The 12,563-nt window shown below is 33.1% G+C and overlaps 2 protein-coding genes and 1 long non-coding RNA gene across 4 annotated transcripts in view; 2 read left to right on the top strand and 1 right to left on the bottom strand.

Annotated features, from left to right (window-relative positions):
* The window catches only part of LOC126790995 (protein CHROMATIN REMODELING 24-like), a 179,676-nt gene that overhangs the window by 8,493 nt on the left and 158,620 nt on the right, over positions 1 to 12,563 (top strand). The gene's annotated exons all lie outside the window — the stretch shown is intronic.
* On the top strand, positions 1,677 to 4,123 carry LOC126790987 (uncharacterized). The gene is made up of 5 exons (XM_050517378.1): positions 1,677 to 1,786; positions 2,180 to 2,277; positions 3,007 to 3,161; positions 3,253 to 3,628; positions 3,782 to 4,123. Exons 4-5 carry the CDS (start codon positions 3,263 to 3,265, stop codon positions 3,929 to 3,931), a joined length of 516 nt encoding a protein of 171 aa, XP_050373335.1. The 5' UTR covers positions 1,677 to 1,786; positions 2,180 to 2,277; positions 3,007 to 3,161; positions 3,253 to 3,262; the 3' UTR covers positions 3,932 to 4,123.
* LOC126791013 (uncharacterized) lies at positions 3,246 to 7,426 on the bottom strand. The gene is made up of 3 exons (XR_007671776.1): positions 7,187 to 7,426; positions 6,890 to 7,024; positions 3,246 to 4,154 (listed from the first exon to the last, which is right to left on the bottom strand). It is a non-coding gene; the product is annotated as an uncharacterized LOC126791013 (long non-coding RNA).

Here is a 12,563-nt window from a genome sequence, read left to right on the forward strand (position 1 = left end):
TATACCGATCACACCTGTTGGTGTCGATCGACCATATTTCGAACTCGACTTGTTGATCGCCGAAGTGTCCACTAATGTATCATAACTTTTATATTAGGTTTATAATAAAACAATCGCATTATGAAGTGACTATATGAAAAAAACTTCTCGGAATAGATCGACATTATCCAATGTGATCTATATTTAGTGACCATTTTTAAATTTCATCCAATTTGGACCTCGTTTGACTGTCAGAATTTTCGGCAAACCAAAAATACCACTAATACGCCTAATGAATGACTCATTACCAAAATTGCGAATGCCGAAAGCTGTTTACATATTTGAAATCACCTAATTTTTGTCACCGATCGTGCATGGTCGCAACAAGAAAACTCATTTGGCAAAGCCCCGGTCAATGTGGTTTTATAATGTCAAACGCCTTTATTTTGGTTAACCGTAGGTATGGACGGTCAAACCATGTTCCAAATGGACGAAGTTTTTACGGGGTCACTAAATATATATATCGATCACATCTACTGTTGTCTATTGACAATATTTCGAAAGTATAATTTATTTGTTACTTTTTAAAAAAATGTTTTCTAATAATTCTTTTATTGTTCCAAACCCTTAAATAAGAGTATTAATTTTTTTTTCTAATATAATCCCGCAAGACCCGCTTTAGGTGGGTGGGTTTTGATCTTCATATTTTTGAAAATACCCCGCTCGGCCCGGCCCGACACTTATTTAAATGTGAGGCCCGGGCCGGCCTAGCCCGGGCCCGCCACTGTCATATTTATATGTCAAATTATTTATGTATAAAATTGATTTATTTAATCATATATCAATTATATGGGTTAATCTGCTATACATCAATGTATGTTATACATCTTATATCCGACATTTGAAAACATATATTATTTTTCTGACTCAACTCACAAAACAATATCAACCGTCGGATATAAAATGTATAACATACATTGATGTATAATTAAAATTTTCCCAATTATATCTCTCAGAACAAAAAAATCATGCAAGTGGCCAGACCGGGCCCACCACTGTTCTATTTATATGTCAAATTATTTATGTACAAAATGGATTTATTTAATCATATATCAGTTATATCTGTCCAAAAAAATCATGCAAGTGGGGTTCGTTTGTGGTATAGATAATCTCTCGCCCTCCACCTCAGGGATTCCTCATTTTATCCAACTCCCATACCAGGGCCATACTTCTTCAGTTGCAGGAATTCTAATTTTCAATCCTAGAAGCCAGACCACAAGGCAACACTGGAGAGCAAATAACAGTTTGTAGAGTGATAATGAGCCTAAAACAGTGAAATATTTTCACAATCAAAAGGAAAATCAGTCATATGGATTACCAAATTTTACTGGCATAACATACACTGAAAATTATAATCAAGAAAGAAGCTTATATAAATACTTGGTTATAATTAATAAAATGCAATTCTATCTTCTCGCGTACAAAATTTTTCAATATAAAATTGGAAACCAAGTAAATAAGTAAGATGAGTATTCTTGGACGATGGCTCCTTTAGACTGTGTTTGGGTAGAGGACTTCAACGAGGGAGAGGACTTTTAAAAGGGATTACAAATTCCTCCGGGTCGAATCCGTCGTTTGACAAAAAAAAAGGGATTTTAATTGTACGGAATTTTAACGAGGAATTTTGTGAGGGATTCCTCCGAATAAAACTCTCTCCTCTAAGTTCCATCTCTCCAGGGGTAACTTCAAAATTCCTCCGAGTCCTTGATTCCTCGCTCTCTCTACCCTTGGCATCGCTCATCTTCAGGTTTGTTCCACACTCATGGGCTAGTGTTTCTCTTTGTAATCAAGGGTTCTATCATTTAATTTGGCGTGTAGAGATCTCCAATTTGGGTGATCTATCGTATGTGTTCTTGAGATCTGTTCTAGGTTTTGGGTTTTGTAATGGGATATGAGATCTGTTCTAGCTTCTGGGTTTTGTAATATGATACAAAACTTGTTATGTGTTCTGGGTTTTGTTATGAGATTCAAAATTTGGGATCGGGAACTATTCTGAGTTTTGAGGGTGGGTCATGAATTGTACTTTGATAGTTTCCTGGTAATGTTACACTGGTATTGATATCCTTTGTTTATTCCATATGTTGCTTGTTGTTGCTTCTAACATAATTCTAGAGTGACTTTTGTCAATTATTGCTTGCAGGCCTCGATGCATTGTTTTTCAGTAAAAATAGTTCTAAGCTGTCTGTAGGCCAAGCACAAAGAGTTGCACTCACTAGAACCCTGACCAATTCACCTGAGGTAACACCAAAGTTCATATACGACCTTAAGTTTAGTGCTTAGGTGATCATTGTAGAAGTGATAGGAGGTTATAAAACCATTAAATGAACCTTTGTTCATAGTGGTGTTAGCAATCGAATTGAGTACTGTGATAGACAAATATATATCATGAATTCTCAAAGGGAAAAGAACCAATAACATGATGATGCATGATATGAATCCTATGATAACTAAGTTTGAGAGTTAAAATTGTTTGTTCAACTTAGTAATCATTGCCATCAGCCCATCACACAACAGTCAGTAAGGTTTTAAAACAAATGTTTGCTGTATACAATTCTTCTAAATCAATTGTTTAAATTTGGTATGTATATAAGAGCATAAAAATACAATTGCTGGTGAAATTTTTTTAATGAATGAATACTCATGATCCAAATGATGATAAGAAACACCGTTAATTGGCTGCATGATTGTGTTGCACTCACTAGGCAAAGAGTGAGGGAGCTGAAGACAATTTTAGATGAAGGTATCGCTGGTATGGAGGTTGATTAGTTTCATCTTTTGTCTCCTAAGGAGATTTGTCTTTTCTATTATCATCTTGTTCTGGCCTTTTTGTTTTGATATTGATTACTCCACCGAAAGGCATCAGAAAAGTAGCATTAATGGTCATATACTAAATTGCAATCCCCTGTGTGGTTCTTGTTCTGGCCTTTTACTTGGTTGTCATATGATGTCTTCTTTTTAATGAAACAGTGCATGCAATCCCCTGTGTGGTTCTTGTTCCTCCATACCCAATAAGCTTTGAGAACAAGGACATGGAAAGAGGTGCATGAACAGAACAAGTCTGCATATTTTGTTAACTGCAGCTAAATTTGACTTTACAAAGGAATTGTAGATTCTCTTTTCTGGTATGTCAGTACAAGAATATTGGAATAGTACTAGTTTGGTGTTTCTTGCTGATGCCTCCTATTTACATAATCTCTTCATTTTCTTCAACAGTAATCTAAGAATGGAAGCTAAAAAAGAAAAGGATAAGAAGCAAAAATGTATGAAAAAAGAAGATGATGGAGGCAAATACTTGCAATGGAATCCGGAAATGGATAGTAGATTGGCCGATATTCTTAAAAGTGAGAGACAACAAAGCCACAAAGGTGATGGTGGGTGGAAATCTGAAGCATTCACTTCGGCAGTATTGAAGATGTCAACCATATATAACATACATGTGATGAAAGATAATGTCAAAAACCACCTAAAAGGTTGGAAAAGGACATGTGGAGTAGTTTCTGATATCTTAAGCCAAAGTGATTTTAATTGGGATAGTGGACGTAAGATAATAACCGTGGATGACAACAATGTGTGGAGTGAATATGCAAAGGTATGATCTTGTTTCTAAGTTTCTGATATCTCATTTTTTTTTCAAGTTACTTTAATAAGCTATTTGTATTGAACTACATTGATTATCACTTTGAAAATTCATGTTTTAAATTTGAAGTTGAATTATCTTGTTTTCACATGTTTTTCATGACAGACACATCCTGAGACTTCGAAGTATCGATTCAAGACACTTGTCAATTGGGATGATATTGTGGACTTGTGTGCGAAGGATAGAGCAACCGGTTATGGGGCTGAAAATGCTGAGAATGCCATGAACTTTTTTTCTGGAATACTCTTATCATGACCTGGTTGATGTTGATCATCCTCTTCAAATTTAGCACAAAAACTGAAGACCATATGCTTTCATATAATGCTGGTCTGGGCAGCCAGTTTGAAAGGAAGTAGGCACATGATCATGTTTACCACAAGGTCTGATAAGCCTTCTGTATTGCCTTAATTTGGTTTTCCTGATTCTTGCCACTGTACAACACTCCTTCGCCTATTCGATCAAAATTATAGCAAGATCACTAGAAAGTGACAAATAAGAAACATAGTGAGAAGAAACTCATAAGTACCTCCATTAAAAAAAAATACTAACTGAGATCCTAACATGAAAAAAAAAACATTTAACATAATAAGAAGAGACATGTTACCTAATAAGTCTAGCTAGTATATGGTCCAAAATTAAATGGATACTAGAAATTGTACAAACCCTATGGTGTGTGGGAAAGTAGACGATTATTAATGTGAAGAAATAAGTGGTTTATTTGAATTAATTCTCAAAATGTTTATATTTGACCGTAATACCCCTATATATTTGCTTGTCAATGTGGGATATGAAAATGGTGTTTTCGAAAATTTATATTTTATTGCTATTAAGTGCTCGTTTTATAATAGTAAAGATAAAGAATAAATGAAACTCCAAATAAGGAAAACAAAATCACATTTGCCCGTTAATGCTAGCCCAAATCATAATCCAAGACCAAATTTAAATCCAACATACAACCATTTTGTCCGTAATAAAATTTTTGCCTTAAATTTATATTTGGAATTTATCATATTTTAAACTGTTTTTTTTCCACCACTAAATCTAGCTTTGTAGCGTACAAATTGCGAAAAGATTAGGTATGTGTATCTAAAAATTGCTCTTCAATATTAATTTCCAATTAATGAATAACATATTCAAATTAAATAAAACCATGCATATATGTAATTAATCAAAATTAGGTCAAGTAATTTAACAATAAAAGAAGTGAAAAACAAAGAAAAAGTAAAAAAAAAAACATATACAATTGAGGGTGATGTTGACTATAAGTATAAAAAATATATAAGAAAAATATTTTAAAATATTCTAGCAAGACCTACCACCATTTGGTCTAGTGACATATATTGTCGCGCCCCGAATTTAGAATAATAAATTCAAATTCAAATAATAACATTTACATCTTCTACAAAACTTGATCTACAAGATGAATGCAATAGTTACAAAGAAAATCTTTAAATTACAATCGTCCTACCCTTATATACGAATGTCACTTTATTTCAATTCCAACACACTTGAATAATTTCAATCATGTACTTAACTCAATACAACAATACAGTAAACAAGAACCCATAATCATGTTTCCTGATCATGGTTCCAATCACATAAATATTACTTAATCCAAAGCTATAATTCTTGTACATAGCTTTATACAGTTTACTTGATCCTATTTCCTTTACACAAACTTTCACAAAATACAAAATCATTTATTACTCGAATCCAAAGTATAAGGATACAAAGCTCAAACCAATATTTAACAAATACTCAAATTCCAAGTAAACCAAAATTTCTGTTCAGTTTATATTCCCTGAACTCATCTCATTTTATACCCACAAATTCACTATGCCCAAGATATGTTCCAATACATTTTTGCACAAGTTCAATCATGCACTTAATTCAAAGGCATAATTCTAGTTTATAACCTTATACAATAATACAAAGGCAAAATTGTCAAAATACACCCCAAACTTGACTGAAATTGTCAATTTGCACCCCGAACTTGCATTTGAATCAATTTAGCTCCTAAATTTTGTAAAAATTGTCAATTTGCACCTCATCCGTTAAATTTAACTGTTTCTATTCAATTTTGCGTCATATGTCATGCACATGAGGGGTAATGTTGACATTTTTTATTTATATTTTTCTTTAAAACAAATAAAAATATTCTTTAAAAAGAGGATTTTTTTTAATCAAATTATTTATTTTTATTTTTTTTCTACATACTTAACCCCACTTCGAATTATATATTCAACATACCCACTCATTCAAATATAGTGTGATGTGTATATATATATATATATATATATATTTTTTATATGTACACATTTATTTTTAATTTTCTATGTATTTATTTATATTTTTCTAATATCTTTTAACATATCATATCACGTAAAATAATAAATATATCAATCAATAACATATTTCGAAAAAAATAAAAAAACATAGTAGCAAGTGTTCCTCTTATGTTATTTTATTAATTTATTTCATTATTAAATATAAATAAATATATAATGACAATACTGCCCCTAAAATGCATGACATATGACTTAAAATTAGATGGAAAACATTAAATTTAATGGATGAGGTGCAAATCGGCAATTTTTACCAAGTTTAGGAGGCAAATTGACTCAAATGCAAGTTCAGGGTGCAAACTGACAATTATAGGCAAGTTTGGGGTGCAAATTCGCATTTTTGCCCAATACAAAATGTACATATCAATCCCTTAATTAAAAGAGAAATTTGATCAGTATCAAAGGCAGCTATATTCATTACGTTGGGTGTGCCCAAAACTACCATGGACATCCAATCCTTATTTTCCAAACCAAATTGACCAATTATCCATAATTCTTTTCTTTCTCCCAAACTGCATCCAAAATTACTATGCTTTCACAAAATAACCAGTAATGGTTTAAGCTTCTTTCTCTTTAAACCATCACATTTCTATCTATTTAATAGCTTACAACTTCACCTCAGACCATAATCAAATTATTTGAAACTGTAAAACAATTTATCAAAACCTCCTTCCTCTAATTTCAAATTGCCAGAACCAAATTCATAATCCACATTTCACCAAAGAACTGAACTAATTCATAATATGGTACCAAATTCCAATTACAGAGAATCAACCAAACTTCACAGTACATAGGGGGCTTCCAATACAAGAACAATAATCACAGCAGCCTATAGTTAACTTCACTGGAATTCAAGATTGCAAATTACCTTAGGAAATCCCAAATTGCAGTAGCCTTATTGAAGAACACAGTAAAGCAGAATGCATCAACTTGATGTTGTGTGATCAACTCGATTCAGAGAGGCTTCCAATTGACTCAAGGCTCACCAAGCTGCACCCTAAGCCTGCAACAAGCCCAGAGATATCAGAATTGCCTTAAATCCTCGAAGAACAATGAAGAACAAGAACCCAGAAAAACCCAACATTGAATCAGCCTAGAAATCGATCAAATTAAGAAACTAAATTCACTGGGATGATGAGGACTACGAGAGGAATGATTCCCATACCGAATAAACGCAAGTGCCACCTTGAAGCTTCACACTGTTCACCGTGATTTCTCCTTCCACGATTGCCGGTTGGGAAAACTAGAGCTGTGAATATGGAGCCGACGCCGAGGAGATCCAGATGGAAGTGCTGCGTAGGTCAGAGCGGCTGCGACGGCGGAGGAAGATCGCCGGGTTGGCGCCCGGCCGTTGAGTCGCGAAGGGAGGACGCCGAGTCGGGACTCGGGAGGAGGCCTGCTTGGTGAAAAATGCTTCAGAATGGATCTTTATCTCACCCTTACATATCCACAACTTATTTAATAATCCAAGGGCTGAGATCAATTGACGGTCAAGATCGAACCGTAACTAATTCCACATTTATCAAATAAATCTTTTATATTTCCAAACCTTACGAAATTATATAAAATAATTCGGGAACCCAATATCAATAAACCATTTTTTTACTTATATTCACTAGTATATCCTTCCCTAGAATTTTATTTAACAGACAAGTCAAATTTTTAATTCTTAAATAATTCGAAGTACTCGTCGTATACAACTCTTAATTCATGAGTTTCACTTGTTGAAAACTTATAAATAATATTTTTGAGCATTCATTGTAATTAATCACCGCGATCGTAAAATAGTCACTAATTATCTCAACTGAGCTTGTTAACATTTAAGGGGTTCACAGTCAAGATCTCAGGGGATCAAAATCAGACCCATAAGGCCTTGCCACTATAGCTCCTGGACCTAGTGCCTTCCACCCACTAAGCCGGGTGAATAAAACACCATGTTCGCCGTAGCTAGGTGAGCCTACCGCTAGATTACTCCATAGTCGTTCTGATCAAAGACTAGATATATTCATCCCACTAGCTAGTGGCGGAGCCAGAAATCTAAGTGTATTGGTGCACGAATGAGGATGGATATAAAAAGACTAAATTTCTTTTTAGAATCGATGAATGTAAAAAGATTTGAAAGCTAACAACGAAGAAAATGTTTCTTTTTGGATGAAACAAAAAACATTTTGACTACAAAGACGAAACAAATTTTATTCAGTAATACAAAAATAACTCATCCATAAGAACTGACAATAAGAGTCATTCCGTATGACTTTCAAGACCTAGAAGCAACTAGATTATAAGGCTGAAAGTACACATACCTTTTGAATACCATTTATAGCTAGCACCTTTATTTCGATGAAACAATTTAAAAAGTTTCGAAGTTGATTATAAGATCTTCAATAAAAAACAAAACTAGAAATACCATTAATAGTAATATACAAAAATAAATAAAAACTTAGTTAATAGAACTATGAAATGAAAAGGAAAAAAAGTTATTATTGTTGCCAGCAAGATTCGAAAGGGTAGTAGGCACCTACGTGTATAAGACACCCCACTATTATACCAACCATCACTAATGTAACATATATAAGCAATCAATATATAACAAAAACCTACTTGTGCACGGGAGGTAGTAGGCACCTACGTGCCTCCGCCTCTACCACTAGCACTCCACCCTCACCTTGGTTTGGCAAGGAGAAGGAAGGACAAGAAGAGGAAAACATAGCCATCGTCGGATGCACCAATCTGGTGATTAGAGTAAATTATTATTCTACACCTTTTATTTAGTCTTTGTTCAAAGTGGAATTGATCTCGAGAATCAAAAGCTTGAAAAACAATTAAGTTTTTAAGCTCAAGAGTTTATTTTTGACTGGTGATCAATTTTTAAAGGGCTTTTGATAAAAATGGTCTTTTGAAGACCTATTATGATAACAAGGACATCATGCAACCAATTACAAATTGTAACATACCATCATTTCTCTCTCACCTCCAATTACCTGATCAAGTTCAAATCTCTCTCTCTCTTATAAGACGTTTTAAAACGTCTTATAATTAACCCTGTAAAATGTCATCGTTAGTATAGAATAAGCAGGGATCGTTCAGTCCGGGGAATTAAAGGGAAATCTAAACTTTTAGTGTTAACAAATAATGGGGGGTTTGAGATTATTAACTACTAAAATAAAACCTAAATTACTATTTACATGATCGACTTCTCTTTAATAAACTTAAACTAAATTTAACATTACACCACATAATTACAAGTTCGAACCTATCATGCATTCTAATTTGACCAATTACATACTTTTTAGACACTAATACAATTAGAGCCTTAGAGGATCATCTAATCATGCAAGATTTCAATTAACATTTAGATTGACTTAGGGCCTAATCTAAATTTGCATGCAATCGAATTCAATAACACTTAGAGTATAAATCAAACAAGATTACATTTAAGCACCAAATTTTTGTCGGGGACATGTTTCATGTGTGGCGTTACCCACCATGGTTTCACATGCAAATTTCCAGAATTTTTACCACTTTTAATCAACACAAACCGAACCTACTTAAGGCATGAATCAATTTGTGTCAATATGGTTAATGAATCTAGCACTCAAACACAGTCTTAGAGACTGCATCCAAGCACTAAATTCATATGCACATATATGAAAATTATCTAAAAGTATGAGAAATATGATTAGAACACAACAATAGAAATACAAACTCATTAATTATAGGAAACCATCAATTCGGCAAAGATCCAAAAATCCAATAATACAATCTGAAAATTTTGATTCTTAATACAAAACAATAATCTCACACAAACATCATACTACAATCTTCATAGATAAAGTATTGTAAAAAATCAAAAACGAACAAACCCGTGGAGATAAGTTGCGAGAATCACACGTTGTAAGAACTTTGGAGGTGTGTCTTCAATGATGATTTCGGTGGAGGATGGAACTTGTATATGGGAGAATGACTTGCTGTTTTGGTGAAGGATGTTTGAGGTAATATTTTGGTAAATGTTTGGCCCTTGAATGCAAAGGAGAAGTGATCATTTTTTCTTTGTGAATGATGTGCTATTTATAAAAGAGTTTTGGCTCTTTGAATATTATAGCTTGGAATTTTTCTCCTCAATTTCTTTCACTTATTTTTGTCATTAATGTGTGCAATCTCCTTTGATAAATTCCTTTTTTTCTTCTTTTTTGGTGTTTTCTTCTCTTCCTTTTTCTTTCTCCTCAAATTCTTTCACTTATTTTTGTCATTGGTGGGTGGAATCTCATCTGATAAATTCTTTTTTTATCTTTTTTGATGTCTCCTTCTTTCTCTTTTGCATTATCTCTTTTTATTCTCTTCCCTTTTCTTTTTCTCTTTTTTTTTCACTTATTTTTTTCATTGGTGGGTGCAATCTCCTTTGATAAATTCTTTATTTTTCTCCTTTGTAGGTGTCTCATTCTTTCTTTATTTTCCTCCTTTACTTGACTTTTTCTCTTATTTTTTTCTTTCATTGTACAATCTAAAAATAATAAAAGACAAGATAATTCATATAAAAAGATTAAGTAAGTTACTAGAATAGGAGAGTAAGATTACGAAAGTTACGAAATAAAATTTTAAGTTTAAGTAAAATTTTCCCAAATGGTACGTTTTCTAGTCTAAAAAAAATTCCTAATGCAAGAAGGACTCTCAAGATATTGCCAATGCGACCAAAACGTAGAAAGATGAAGACTCCTAATCCAACTAGGTTTCCTACTCAAACTAAGACTATAGACCAATTCTGCGTTTTAAACTCATATAAGCACAAAAATGTATCTAATACTGCCTAAGACTCTTACTACGACTCAATAACTCAATAGTACAATAATAAGGGCTAAACAAAGTACAAATTGAGGTAAAAACATGTTAAGAACGTCACACAAAGTGCTCTTATCACTCACTCTCTCTCTCTCTCTCGTCAAGGCTTCGTCAATTCCTCTTCTTCAGCAAACCATGCGAAAGACAGCGATGTCCACAAGGTTGAGTCATGGATCGTCGATGTGCTGATAGAGCGTTCTAAGACGTCACACAATTAACCCTGTAAAATATCATTTTAGTATAGAATAAGCAGGGATCGTTCAGTCCGGTGAATTGAAGAGAACTCTAAACTTTTAGTGTTAACAAATAATGGGGGGTTTGAAATTGATTATTAACTACTAAAATAAAACTTAAATTACTATTTACACGATCGACTTCTCTTTATCAAACTAAACCAAATTCACCAATGCACCACATAATTACATGTTTGGTTCTATCATGCATTCTAATTCATCTGATTACATACTTTTAGACACCAATACAAATAGAGCCTTAGGGGAACATCTAATCATGTAAGATTTCTATTGACATTTAGGTTTGACTTAGGGCCTCACCTAAATTGCATGCAATCAAGTTTAACAACACTTAGGGTAGAAATCAAACAAGATTACATTTAAGCACCAAATCTTTGTTGGAGACATGCTTCACGGTGGCGTCACTCACCATGGGATACATGTAAATTTCCAGAATTTCCCACTTTAATTAACACAAACCGAACCTATTTAGGGCATGATTCGATTTGTGTCATTATTGGTGATGAATATAACACTTAAATACAATCTTAGGGACTGCATTCAAGCACTAAATTTGTAGGCACATATCTGAAATTATCTAAGAGCAAGTAAAAGAAGAGTAGAACACAACAATAGAAATAGAAACTTCAATAATTATAAGAACATAGATTCGGCATAGTCTCAAAAATATATCAAATATAATTTGAAAATTCAGAAACAAATACAAAACTAATACTTCCACATAAACAACAAACTACAATCTTCATAAACAAATAATTATAGATTAACACAAATAAACGAAGCCATGGAGATGAGTTTTGAAAATCACACGTTGTACGAACTTTAGAGGTACGACTGCAATAGGTGACGGCTTAGCTGATTTGTGAGGGAAGTTTATGGTGGTGTTTTGGTAGAGTTTCAACTCTTGAATGCTAAGGAGAAGTGATGATTTTTTTTTATGAATGATGTGTTATTTATATAAGAGTTTTGGCTCCTTGAATATTATAGCTTGGACCTTTTCTCCTCAATTTCTTTCACTTATTTTTATCATTGGTGGGTGCAATCTCCTTTGATAAATTCCTTCGTTTTCTCCTTTTTAGGTGTCTCATTCTTTCGCTCTTGCATTATCTCTTCCTTTTTCTTTCACTAATTTTTGTCATTGGTGAGTGCAATCTCGTTTGATAAATTCCTCTTTTATTTCTCCTTTTTAGGTGTCTACTTCTTTCTTTATTTTCCTTATTTTCTTCTTTTCCTCTATTTTTTTCTTCATTCTAGCTACACAATCTAATCTTTAAAATCTGAAAATAATAAAAGACAAGTAAGTTACATAGTAGGAAAGTACGATTAGGAAAGTTACGGATTAAGAGTTTCAGTCTAAGTATGATTTTCCTAAATAGTACATTTCCTAGTCCAAAAAGGACTCTTAATGCAAATAGGATTCTCAAATTATCATAAATATTATAGAAATGTCGA

The sequence above is a fragment of the Argentina anserina genome, chromosome 1 (genome assembly GCF_933775445.1).
Source record: "Argentina anserina chromosome 1, drPotAnse1.1, whole genome shotgun sequence".
In the NCBI taxonomy this organism is placed as follows: Eukaryota; Viridiplantae; Streptophyta; class Magnoliopsida; order Rosales; family Rosaceae; genus Argentina; species Argentina anserina.

Bases quoted from the DNA above. Each gene is read 5' to 3' on its own strand.
- LOC126790987 (XM_050517378.1), top strand. From the start codon at position 3,263: ATGGAAGCTAAAAAAGAAAAGGATAAGAAGCAAAAATGTATGAAAAAA. The intron at 3,629-3,781 runs GTATGATCTTGT...TTTTCATGACAG, and splicing joins TGTGGAGTGAATATGCAAAG to ACACATCCTGAGACTTCGAA.